This window comes from Nuphar pumila, chromosome 14 (genome assembly GCF_984573655.1).
Source record: "Nuphar pumila chromosome 14, dmNupPumi1.hap1.1, whole genome shotgun sequence".
Taxonomy (NCBI): domain Eukaryota; kingdom Viridiplantae; phylum Streptophyta; class Magnoliopsida; order Nymphaeales; family Nymphaeaceae; genus Nuphar; species Nuphar pumila.
Genome location: NC_143262.1, coordinates 74,441,397 through 74,454,773, shown reverse-complemented (window position 1 = coordinate 74,454,773; position 13,377 = coordinate 74,441,397). Strand labels below are relative to the sequence as shown.

At 37.9% G+C, this 13,377-nt stretch overlaps 1 protein-coding gene across 1 annotated transcript; it reads left to right on the top strand.

The window, feature by feature from the left end:
• The first annotated feature begins 735 nt into the window (after positions 1-735).
• LOC149816982 (uncharacterized) lies at positions 736-1,392 on the top strand. Its single transcript, XM_089986996.1, has one exon. It carries the CDS (start codon positions 736-738, stop codon positions 1,279-1,281), a length of 546 nt encoding a protein of 181 aa, XP_089843122.1. The 3' UTR covers positions 1,282-1,392.
• Positions 1,393-13,377: the final 11,985 nt, after the last annotated feature.

The following is a 13,377-nucleotide window of genomic DNA, read 5'->3' as shown; positions in this document are numbered from 1 at the left end:
ATGGTATTTGGATCGGAGTATCGGTTTTGAGTCGCATGCGTGTTATTCCCCACTTTGACAATCAAGCTAGAGAGATAAGGGAAAAAGGAGACAGAAGGAATCGGGTCCTATCCAGATTATCCATTAGATCACATAAACAGGCGACACCAAAGTGGATAAGGCCCTTGTTAAAAATAGATTGGAGTCAATGAGATAGTGGATCCGAACCCCCAACTCGGGTGCCTTTTCGGACCTCACATAAAGTCCAGACCCAGGACCCACTTTGATCCAAAAGAAGCAACGCAATGAAGACCCCAACCCAATGCCGCCTTCCAAAAACGGATCCCCATTTAATACCAAGGGTGGACGGTTACAATGAGAAAATCGAAGAGTCAAGCCAAAGCCGTCTTATGCACGATGTTTGGAGGGCAAAAGAAAATATATGGAAAGATTGAGGATATTTTTTATAAAATTCTCCTATCTTTCGACGTTTCAATAAATGATAGGCGACTGTTTTTATAAGTTATTTTAGGTTGATGCGATTATCACTGAGACTTTAAACACAAGCCGTGTTGGCATGGCGGGAAGGACAGAGTGGTCCCACAAGGTCGTTATTTATGGCCGGTCCGCCACTTCCCCTGCTTCTCGCTGCACCACCGCCTCTTCCTCTCCCCGCCACCTGCCGATGGTCGCAACCGTTGGAGATCGCCGAATCCGTACGATCTCAGCGGCTTGAACCGTCGGAAAGCCACCTCCATGGATTCCGGCCGCCACCTCGGCATGGAACCCCGGCGTCCCCTCTCCGACTCCAACGGCACCGAGCTCCACGTCCTCTGGCCGTTCTCCGTCCACCACCTTTCGGAGGGCTCTTCCCCGCCGGAGCAGCGATCGCCACGCTTCCGGCTGGAATTTCGTGGGATCCTCGCCGCGGTCTCGGAGGAGAAGAGCGCCACGAGTCGGCGGGTTCTGCACCGGAAACCGGAGCCCAGGCCGCCGTTCTGCGGGCGGGAGGTTTCGCGGCCTTCGGATTTGTCTGAGCGGGGGTTGCTCCGGAGATCGGCGCCGCTGAGCGTTCCGGAGTTGCCGAAGAGGAAGGGGATGAGGGAGAAAGGGTTTGGGTTTCTGGATGATGGAAGGGAAGAGGAAGAGGAGGAAAAGGATAGCTTTACGCCTCACGAGATGGCGGCGAGGTCTCCGATGACGACCTTCTCGGTTCTGGAAGGGGCGGGGCGCACGCTCAAGGGACGAGATCTCCACCGGGTTCGCAACGCGGTTTGGCGTAAGACCGGCTTCCTCGACTGAAAATTTCTGGTGCGTCTCTGCAATTTTGTTCCTTCTTCGTCTATCGGCTTCCGAACGTGATTTGGCGTAAGAATGGCTTCCTTGATTGAAAATTCTGGTGCTTCTCTGCAATTTTGCTCCTCATTCGTTTTTGGATGGTTTTGAACTTTTTGTTAAAGAGTAAACAGATGCAGGACACGATACACGCTGGTGTAGTTACACGGATATTTTGATTGAGAATTGAGAAAAGCTGGACGTTTGATTTTTTTGATATTGGCCTTTTTCTTTTTGTATTCAATTTCCACAATTATTGGGAAAAATTATAAAGCCTCCTCGTAGCTTAGTCTTACAATTTTTATTTTATTTATAATCCAAAGAAATTGCACTTGGCATAGCCCTGGCCGAGGGAGGATGGTGTATGTTCTCTCCCGATGATTCACTGAATCCCACATCTGTGTTCGGGGTTTCTAACGAGTGCCACTTATGTAAGCACATGGGGCTCGTATTCTCGTGTATGTCTGCATCACTTAGCATCGGGGTCTGTTGTGGTTGTAAAGACTTAAGTACCCTTTCTTGCTATTGTTGCCATGAAACGACGGTTCGAGAAAATGATAAAAATATCTTTCATTCAAAACTTGAGAAACCACGGTTCGAGAAAAGGATAAAAAAGTCCCCCATGCAAAAGTTGGGAAACGACGGTTGACAAAAAAGTTAACTATTTATTAAACTCTTGCGTCATTTGCTGTAACAGTAGCTCCCATTGACAAACATAAACTTTGTTGTCATCTCCCGTCGATGTTCCCACCTTGTTTTTTATCCTGATCGACACCACATTGTCTCCTTCTCGTTCCTGCCATTAGGCATTATAGAAAAAAGCAACGACGCACAAACATTCCAACTAGTGCCATTAAGGCGTCGTGAGTAGCTTTCCATCTCATCATGCTATCAATGAAGAACACATGTCGTCTTGTGTGTCATTAAGACATTTTGTTTTGTTAGTTAATATCGATTTGTTTGCTATTATGTTGAATTTTTGTATCGATTTGTGATATATTTTGCGATATATTTATAGACTTTTAAGATATTATGGTTTTGTATAATCGATTTGTAAGTTATTATGCTGAATTGCCGTATCGATTTGCAATATATTATTCGACATGTATATCGATTTGTAAGATATTATATGTTTTGTAATATGTATTTGTAAGATATTTGTAGACAGACTTCGAAAACATGTGCGTGCAGAAACACATTTTTGCACGCCTGCAGTGGTGATTTTCGTATTCAAATCGCTGCTCAGTTAGCGATTTCTATTGAACTCGCTTCACAGCCTCGTGGATATAATGAAAGCGTTGTCGTCAACAGACATGGACAACATGTCGTTTCTTTTATTGGCATGGTAAGTAACAACTCGATGCTCAGTATAAGCAAATATCAGACCGCAGTTGTTTTTATACTGTGATTCATTAAATCATTTCTTTGACTTGCTTAACCTTATCGGTATCTGTTGTTATATGCAACATGATTAAATCGTAGTAAACATATACGTTTGCTAACACAAATTGATATCTTGCTTACAAAATATTTCTGTGTCTTCTCTTCTTTTTCGTTGTCCTTAGGCATTATGGAAGAAAGCAACGACACACAAACATTCCAACCAGTGTCATTAAGGCATCATGAGTAGCTTTCTATCTCATCATGCTATCGATGAAGAACACATGTTGTCTTGTGTGTCATTAAGGCGTTTTGTTATTGCAGGTAGATCTTGTCCTTACGATGATTGGAAACTTATCGATATTTGTAAGACATTTATCGATATTTGTAAGACACTAGAACCTGTTGACAAAAATGCTTGTTTACAGATGCTAGGAAGGGCCTCTACCCCCATCAGGTATCCTCCATTCACTCAGTATATGCATTATATCTCAAATCATTGTATTAGTAATATACTATCGATGTGTGAGGTATTGTTTTGTTAGTTAATATCGATTTGTTTGCTATTATGTTCAATTTTTGTATCGATTTGTAATATATTTTGCGATATATTTATCGACTTTTAAGATATTATGGTTTTGTATAATCGATTTGTAAGTTATTATGCTGAATTGCCGTATCGATTTGCAATATATTATTCGACATGTATATCGATTTGTAAGATATTATATGTTTTGTAATATGTATTTGTAAGATATTTGTAGACAGACTTCAAAAACATGTGCGTGCAGAAACACATTTTTGCACGCCTGCAGTGGTGATTTTCGTATTCAAATCGCTGCTTAGTTAGCGATTTCTATTGAACTCGCTTCACAGCCTCGTGGATATAATGAAAGCGTTGTCGTCAACAGACATAAATGACATGTCGTTTCTTTTATTGGCATGGTAAGTAATAACGCGATGCTCAGTATAAGCAAATATCAGACTGCAGTTGCTTTTATACTGTGATTCATTAAATCATTTCTTTGACTTGCTTAACCTTATCGGTATCCGTTGTTATATGCATCCTAATTAAATTGTAGTAAACTTATGCGCTTGCAAACACAAATTTCTATCTTACTTATAACAGTGGTGAGCTTATCATCTGATTGTAATGAAGATGATCTATCTCAATCATTTGAAAGATATAGAGAATTGAACATCTATACTAATGACGCACCTGAAGAAGTCAACATGTGCACTAATGATACACATGATAAGAAGGGTGCAAGCATTAGATTCACTCTTGACTTGAATGCTCTACTAGAAGAAATGCAATTCGATAATGAGGTAGACGATCATGACAATACACTTAATAAAAGTGTAGGCACTAGGAACGTACATGGAAGTACACTTGACTATGTTCTAGTAGAAGGAATGCAGTTTAATAATGAGGAAGTTGCATATAAATTTAACAATGATTATGCCTTAAAAGTTGGCTTCAGTGTTAGAAGGTTTTCTTGGTCAAAAAATGCACAGGGTGTCGTGGTGAGAAAGACATATGTTTGTTCCAAGCAAGGTTGGAAGAAATCAATTGAAAATTCAACAAGGAGTATACCAGAATCAAGACATGGATGTCAAGCGAGAATGGTGTTGATAAGACTTCCGAATGAGAAATTTCTAGTTTGTACTTTAATCAGTGATCATAATCATGATTTATCTGCATCATTTATGACTCATATGATAATGTCATATCGTAAAGTAATTATAGCACATGCTGCAATAGCTGAAATAACCGATAGTGCCAACATTGCACCAAGGAAGATATACAATTTGTTTGCCCACATAGATGGTGGTCGCGATAATGTATCATTCATACCTTTGGATCTAAGAAACCACTTGAGAAAGAAGATGATAGATAACATGAAGGACAGAGAAATATGTTCTTTGGTTGATTACTTACAGAAGAAATCAAACATTGACCCTGATTTCTTTAGTGCAATGTAACTGGATGAAGATGAATATGCCTGTAATATGTTTTGGGCAAATTTAAAGTCAAGAGTAGATTATGAATACTTCAATGATGTGCTTGTATTTGATACTACAATGAAGATTAATACTGAACAATGGCCATTTACACAGTTTGTCAAAGTGAACCATCACTCACAGAATTGTATATTAGGCAACCCTTTTTTGTATGATCAGACCAAGGAAAGCTTTGAGTGGTTGTTCAAAGTATTTACACAGGTAATGAATAAGAAACAACCTAAAGTTGTACTTATAGATGGTGATCATGCAATTGCGGCTGCAGTGCTTTATGTGTGGCCAGATGCACATCATCGCCTATATTTGTGGCATATCTTTCAAAATACAGCAAAGAACATAGGACACATATTGAATCAGAAGATAGGGTTTGACAAAAAGTTTACAAGGTGTGTACTTGAGAGTATAGATGAGGTCACCTTTATGTCAGATTGAGAGGAAATGATTAAGATATATGATCTTAAAGACTGTTCTTGGTTACAGAATTTATATGCAGAAAAAGAGAAGTGGGCATTGGCATATGAAAGATAATACTTTTATGCATGTATGATAAGCACACAAAGAGCTGAATCTATGCATGTCACGCTGAAGAAAACCCTATATTTATGTTTAACAATGTTTCGCTTCATGAAACAATATGAATTATTTATAGACGGTCTAAGACAGAATGAGCTTGAACAAGACGTGAAATGCTTCAATACACGACCTCTAACTTTGGGCATGAAAATATTGATGCGACCTGCAAATATGTATACACTAACTGTATTTGAATGGATCAAGAAAGAGGTTATACATGTCATGAATTACAATATAGGAGTCGTGCAAACCGAAAATATGTACAAATACCATATTTTATGGGAGGGCCAAGAACATCTGAAAAGGCAAGAAGCACATGTCACGTATGATGTTGACAACGGAAAAGTTGAATGTTCGTGCAAAATGTATGAATTCAAAGGTATTTTATGCTGTCATACATTAAAGACACTTAATCAAAAGAAGATACAAGAAATACATGAGTCTTGTGTAATGCGAAGATGGAGGAGACAAGCAAAGATTGAAATGCTGGATATGGACAATGTCATTAAATCTGATGTTCACGAGAAGTGCCACATAGCCTCTCGTTACCAACAACTGTGTATGTCATTTATGCATATTGCTGATTTGGCATCGAAAAGTGAAGAAGGCTATGTATGCATGAGAAAAGCGTTAAAAGAGTTACTTGAAAACATGCAGTTAATTCACTTTCAGTTCGTTGTAGCTAATGAATATCAGTCGAAGATAATGGGATTGAACAACGTAGATGAAAATCATGCTTCCCTTGACACTTTTGAGAAGTTACGCTAAAACGTAAACATCATCTTCAACAAGTTAGTAGTGAACGTTGTTGATTATGATGAACATATTCATCAAACGAAGGGTATCAAAAGAAAACCTGCCTCTGATCGCAGTCGTCGGAGGGCAAATGGTGCACTAGAATTGGTTGGCAAGAAAAGGTCTAAGAAACAACCAACCTGTAATCAAAAGCAACAAAGACCTTCACATGAACAAGTATGTAAGACATTATATTGCTTCCCATGTTATTTGCATTACGTGAAGCTTATCAATATATAACTCGTGTAATATCCAACATGCAACAATACCCTAAAGGCGTAATATCCAACGTTGTAACCTTCATTCCTCTTGACCAGATTTTTGAGAACGATAACTTCAGTTTTACAAGTCTTTTGGTATATAATCAATGTTGGGAGGAGGTTTGCATTTCTTGTAAAACTTAATGTAGTGTCTTATATTTTTTGTTTCATGACAGGCTTAGATGAATTTGAAAACGAGCTATGAGACACAGGAATCTCGTATGGAGTATTAATTTAGTTGTCATGTCTCTTTGCATGACCCGATTTTCATATTGTCGGATTTGTTAAGAGTTTAACAAAATAGCAGAGCTCATTTACTAATAAATAGGGTACAGTGGGATGCCATTACTACTGAGCTCCTTTATATTAGAGAGGATGTATCCTCAGCTGCTCATAGACATTGTAACCAACTATTAATAATTTTTATATGCGAAAGTAGTTGTAACTTATGTAAATCATGTGGATTTATAGTTACGAATTTACGACGACAAAGATTTGTCTTTGGATTTTTTTTCAAACGAAAACATGTCTATTCGAGAATCTAACTCATTTTTTATTATTGAAGCAAAAAATCAAAATCCTTAAACCATCTTTCCCAATCGCCAGTAAAAGCGAATAGGAAAAATCGTTGACGTAGACATTTGACGTACTAACAAATCGCTACAACATGTAGCCTTCATAGGTCGTGGTGTAAATCACGAATGTGGCCATCGTTCATTTAGACAAACCTCTTTGTCTAGTTGACAAACATCATTTTGTAAAACGCCATGGTATAACGATTTATGAATTCATTTCTACGTCGATCACAAGTGGATAACAATCGCGTTGTTCATGAGTACAAATTATGGTAAAGGTGCATGGTGAATGCTTGTGCAAATCGATTCCACCATTTAATAATAATCTTGCAAATAATGTTTGTACATTTATATAAAGGCACGTTAAAAAAAACTCATAATTTCCAGTTTACACAACCAGAATCACTTGAACGATTATTAGTTGTGAGGGGCGAACATATCAGTGATTTGATTTTAAATCTATTTAACATCTCCTTCTCTTTCTTTACTGCGACATCGCAACTTCTTCTTCGTCCGCTGCTTTTTTCTCGTCCGTCTTCTTCTTCTTCTTAATTAGTAAAATAAAATAGACCACAACGATAAGAGATGTTTGCCGTTCATAACTCGTTGTTTTGCTCACCCTCCGTGAATGTAAATCGCAAAAGAGACTCATGATGCATGTGGTCAACAAGGGCTTGTAATGTTCGCCTTTCGTAAATGAAAATATTCCACAACGATAAGAGTTGTTTGTTGTTCAGAAATCGTGATATTTCTCGCCCTCTGTGATTGAAAATCGCAATAATAGATTTGTGATTTATGCGCTCAACAAGCCTTATATTGTTCGCCCTTTAAAAAAAATAATCCACAATGATAAGAGATGTTTGATGTTTAGGAACCGTGGTATTGCTCACCCTTCGTGAATGAACATCTCAATAAGTGATATGCGATTTTTCTGGTTGATAAGGGCTTTTAATGTTCGCCCTTAGTAAATTATAATAGTCCACAACGATAAGAGATGTTTTTATTTGCGATTTACACAATGACTGATTCATAAATGACGGAAAAGAAAACAATAATGTATTTTACAAGATGTTTATACTTTAAGGTGATTTATCATGTATACCCAGCGATTTTTCTGGCTGATAAGGGCTTGAACGATTATTAGTTGCGAGGGGCGAACATATCAACAATTTGCTTTTACTGTATAACAGTCGAATTGTTTCTCATCTCTATTTATTGGATGCAAATCACAATTCAATAAATAAAGAACTTGTTTAAATCAAACAAAAAACTCAAATCATAAAACAAATTCTTATTATTGTCAGTTCACAAGTCTAACATTGTGCAACCACCTACCTGAAAAACACAGGTGCAAGCCTTGAGAGTCTTTACTCGATCAATGCCCCAAAAAAGCTTACTTGAACAACCCTTCTCAGCCTGCTTAGATTGTCAGTCGAACTCGAAGGATTGCAGGCAGGGTGCAGTAATCTCCATGTTGGTAAACTCAGAATCCACAATCCATAAGGTCGAGAGTTGTCGCACAGAGATGTGTGTATTATCTGTTTGGGCCGAACAATTGTATAGGCACAAGCTTTCAAGTCGTAGGCAAGCACAAAGCATTTCAGATAACTCATCTACATCAAAAGAAAGATTACCCAAGCTAAGAGTCTTGAGAAAGCAGAGGAGGGCCTCACCACCCACCAGACAACAAAAAACACAATGACTCAACTTCAAGTGCAGTAAGGACCCAGAGTCGAATAAATTTAGAGACAGCTCATCGATTGACTCGGGTTCATATTCAACATGACAACCAGAAAACTTACAAACTGGGTTGTCAATAGTAAATGATTATACAAAAGTTGGTGGTACCATCTATAAAATCTACTTGAAATAGATGAACATCAAGTTGTGGGTCCCGTCGTTCATTGCCTTTTAGGTCCTCTTGCCGGCTGAGTTATTTTCTCTTCCGCAATTAGAAACGTCGTCAATTTTTTGCATAGTTCTTTGTGGAATTCAAACATATCAACCTACAAAAAAATGTAATGTGACACCAATATATATACATTGAATCCCCAATAACAGAGGGCATTAAATGACATACAACGTCGAAATAAGGTTCTCCACCGTTGTATATCGCTTCAATATACTTCATTACAAATAAGCCATAATCGACGCTATTATTTTGTAAAGGAGCATGGTCTGTCATGCGAAAGATCCACTCGCTAACGTCGACTCCCAAAATGTCTTTGACGAAACCGATCTGAGATTGATGCAGACGAAAGTAAATTTATGACCCCCATACATGATACGATACTCTTGTAGATGGAATCTTACAAGATGCGAAATGTCAACCTGTAAACCACCATCTATGTCAAACAAATTATAACACCATAGTTGTTTCTCATGTAAATCCATCACGTATAAGACCCAATGCTTTTCAGATTGCCAGAGTGTAGGAATCAATATCTGCAAATCGTTAATCCAAATGGTGTTAGGACTGTTATACTGTAACCTTGCACTAGAGGTTTGTTTACTTACATTTTCACTAGACAAAAGGTCTCCGCAATGATTATCGTTAACCCAATATGGTAGGCCAGATTGAAATCCACTGGAGTATGGCAATCAACGTACGATAGTATGTAGACCAAAACATTATTAACAACAATATTAAAACACGAATCAACATGAGTAAATCAATAACCAAAATAAACATAAAATAGAACCGATATACGATGAAATAAGGGCTGACGATGCTTATAGTTTTGCTTGTTGCATTGCATTTAATATAACTGACGAAATCGGACATAGTCTGTTTGTAGCAAATATGAAGTTGTTAACGTACATACACATGGCTTAGGTAAATAGATAACTACTACTGGTTTCATACGAATAAAATTACTGATCATGTTGCCTTGTGCGAATTCATCGTGCATCCGTTTGATGTTGTCCCAGAGTGATTGATTGAGTTTTTGCCCAACTTCTTCAGTGGATTTTCCACTGACATTAGCAGATTTTTTAATGAACGATATTGAAATTACATTATATAGTGCACAACACAAATCACATAAACTGCATAAAAAAGATGAATTTTGATGAAAATGGATATGATGTTTAGACAATATACGCCTGATTCGCCATCGCTGGTCGTGTAGCTGTCTTCGTCTCACTGAACGATACCCCATTCGCGTTGAAGTTGGTTATATGTTTGAATGACGAGCTCGAGGTTTATAAAAGAGCCAATAAATTGTATTTCGCAGTCATGAAGTTTAACAAATGTCATTTCATCTTCCTTTAGAAAACTCATCAAAGAGTTAAGGTGAATCAGTCAAATCACTATTACAAGGCTCGTTTGGATATGTTTTTCATCATCTTTTGGGTCTTTCGATGGTGATTATGTAAATCTCGATAGGAAAATCATTAAATAAATGAAGCTCATCAAAAGATATCACGATCAAACAAATCATAGCATCGAGATCGATTGGCAATATATTATTCGATCTGTATATCAATTTGTAAGATAATATTTGTATCGTATTATTATATTGTCAGTTTCCGCTACCAAAAATCCCTAAACCTAAAACACAAAGCTCATAAATTGTGGTAGTAAAACACAAAGATTTACGATGTATGGGCTCAACAAAGCATGGTAATGTTCACCCGTCTTAAATGATAAAAGTCAACAACGATAAGAAACCTTTGTTGCTCAGAAATCACTCTTATGCTGATCCACTGTAAATGCAAATCGCAAAATAGGTTTGCAATTCATGCGGTCAACAATGGCTTATAATATTCAGCCTTCGTAAATGATAAAAGTCAACATCGATAAGAAAATTTTGCTTTTTGTAAATTGCTGCATTGCTCAACCTCCATGAATGAAACTCGCAAAAGAGATTTGCGATGTACGCGGTCAACAATGGCTGACCAAGTTTGGCCGTCTTAAATGATAATAGTCAACATCGATAAGGAATGTTTGTTGTTCATAAATCACAATTTTCCTCGTTGTCATTGAATGCAAATTGCAAAACCCATATGCGATATATGCAGTCAACAAAGACATGTAATCGACGCTCAGAAATGATAAAAGTCAACATCAATAAGAAATATTTGATGTTCAGAAATCGTTGTATTGCTCACCCTCCTTGAATGAACATTGCAATAAGTGATTTGTGATTCTTCTGGTCGATAAGGGCTTTTAGTGTTCGCCCTTCGTAAATTATAATAGTCCACAATGATAAGAGATGTTTTTATTTGCGAACAAAATTGATTTATTTTGACGCGATTCATACGACAAATATCATAATTATTGACTCAAGCAAACACAATATATATTTATAATGATTCATACTTCAAATATTGTGCATCGATTTTATTAGAAATCACTAACAAAGCAACGATTTAAATACACAAATCGATGTACATATCACATAATATACTACATATCGATACGACAAACACTAAACCCGAACCCGAATCCGAACCCTAAATATATTACCCAAAACCCAAACCCTAAATATATTACCCTAAACCCTAAATCCTAAACCCGAACCTTATATTCACAAACCCTAAACCCCATTCCCTACAACATAAACCATAAACCCCAGTCCCTACAACATAAACCTTAAACACCAAACCTTAAATCATAGAATGTGAACACCAATCCCTACAACATAAACCCTAAACCCTAAATCCTAAACCCCAAACCTTATATTCACAAACCCTAAACCCCAATCCCTACAACATAAACCCTAAACACCAAACCTTAAATCATAGACCGTGAACACCAATCCCTACAACATAAACCCTAAACCCTAGAGCCTAAATGTTAAACCCTAAATGCTAAACCCTAAACCCTTAATATATTACTAAACCATAAACTTTAAACCTTAAACCACAAACCCTAAACCCTAAACCCCAAATCATAAATTCATAAACCTGAAACCCCAATCCCTACAACATAAACCCTAAACCCTACTATTTGATCTATTCCTATTGTTGGACCCTCCATTGGTCAGAAACCATAATCATCTTGAATCGTTGCCGCCATACCGGAGCAAGCGCAAATATTCTGCATGGGGTGATGTTGATGTTCAACTACGTTTTTTGTATTCGCTGGATAGCGATAATTGGAAGTCCTCTCTGCTGAATGATGATTCAGCTGATCAGAATTTGAGGATCAGCGATTTGTTGGCAACAATTTGTGGTTAGTGCTTGGAGTTGTGTAAGTAGAATCTCGTAATCCCTGGATAGTGATTTAGAGCATCATTAGATAGCGATTTGTGGCATCTGCGGGTATCGCTGGTTAGCGATATGTGTTGTCATCTGGACAACGATTTGGGACTTCAGATGAATAATGTTTTTCGGTATTGCTGGACAACAATTTTTTGGTTCAGCCGAGTGTCGATCTGTAATATCGCTGTAATAGCGATTTTTTATATGGCGCTGCAGACCCTTCCTAAGTTGTGCAAGACATTTAGTCTTTTTGTATTTATTGCGGGTCCCATCCTCTATTTAAGAGTTGGATGAGTGGGAAACAAAAACTGTGCAAAACTTTAAAGAGACATTGTGAGAAACACTTTAAGGGCACCGAAAGGGTGCAGAGAGACCAAGAGCAAGAAGTGTTTTTATATTTCTTTCAGGACAACTTCGTCAAGCTAGTTATTCAGATCATTTGTTTCTTGTTCTTGAGTGAGGTATGTCCTCTTGTTCATTTGTTACACCTTGTGTGTTTGTAAGGCTTATGCCTTTTTGGCCACTTCGTAATCTTTGTTTAAAGATAGTGGAAGGTGCTGGCATATTTGTCGTTGTGGACGTACCTCAGTTGAGAGGGAACCACGTAAATCGTCGTGTGTTGTGTTGAGTTGGTTTGTTTTACTTCCACTGTCATCGTTGCATCATTTCCATCGATTCACACTTGTGGGGAAGACTCGATCTGTCTGTTTGCTTCCGCAAGCCTGCGTTTTGTTTCCCCAACACTGCGGATCTTTGCATGAGAAGGAAAGAATGTGTAGCACTCATACATTTTGTAAATGAATGTGGTTGTCTACTGCTGCAGGAGCACCCTTTACGGTTGTCTGTTGCCGGGCCACTTTTTACTGTCGTATGTTGCAGGACCACCTTTTACCGTCATATGTTATCAGACCACCCTTTGTCGTGCAGCGGAGGGTCTTTCAGATATTAAATCAACAACAACAGATGCAAAAGTATTATCTGAAGGTGGTAGCTCTATGTTCTTCTGCAGAAGTTCTAACAACAAATCTGTATCAGGGGTCAGATCCCACATAGCCTTTGCAACCAACTGAGCACATTCGTAATGGCAGCCCACTGCACCATTCAAAACGATACAGTTTGTATCGGACACTTGTCTTAAATGATAGAAGTCGACATCGGTAAGAGATGTTTGTTGTTCATAAATCATTGTATTGCTCAACCTCCGTGAATTAAATTTGCAAAATAGATTTGTGATGTATGCGGTCAAC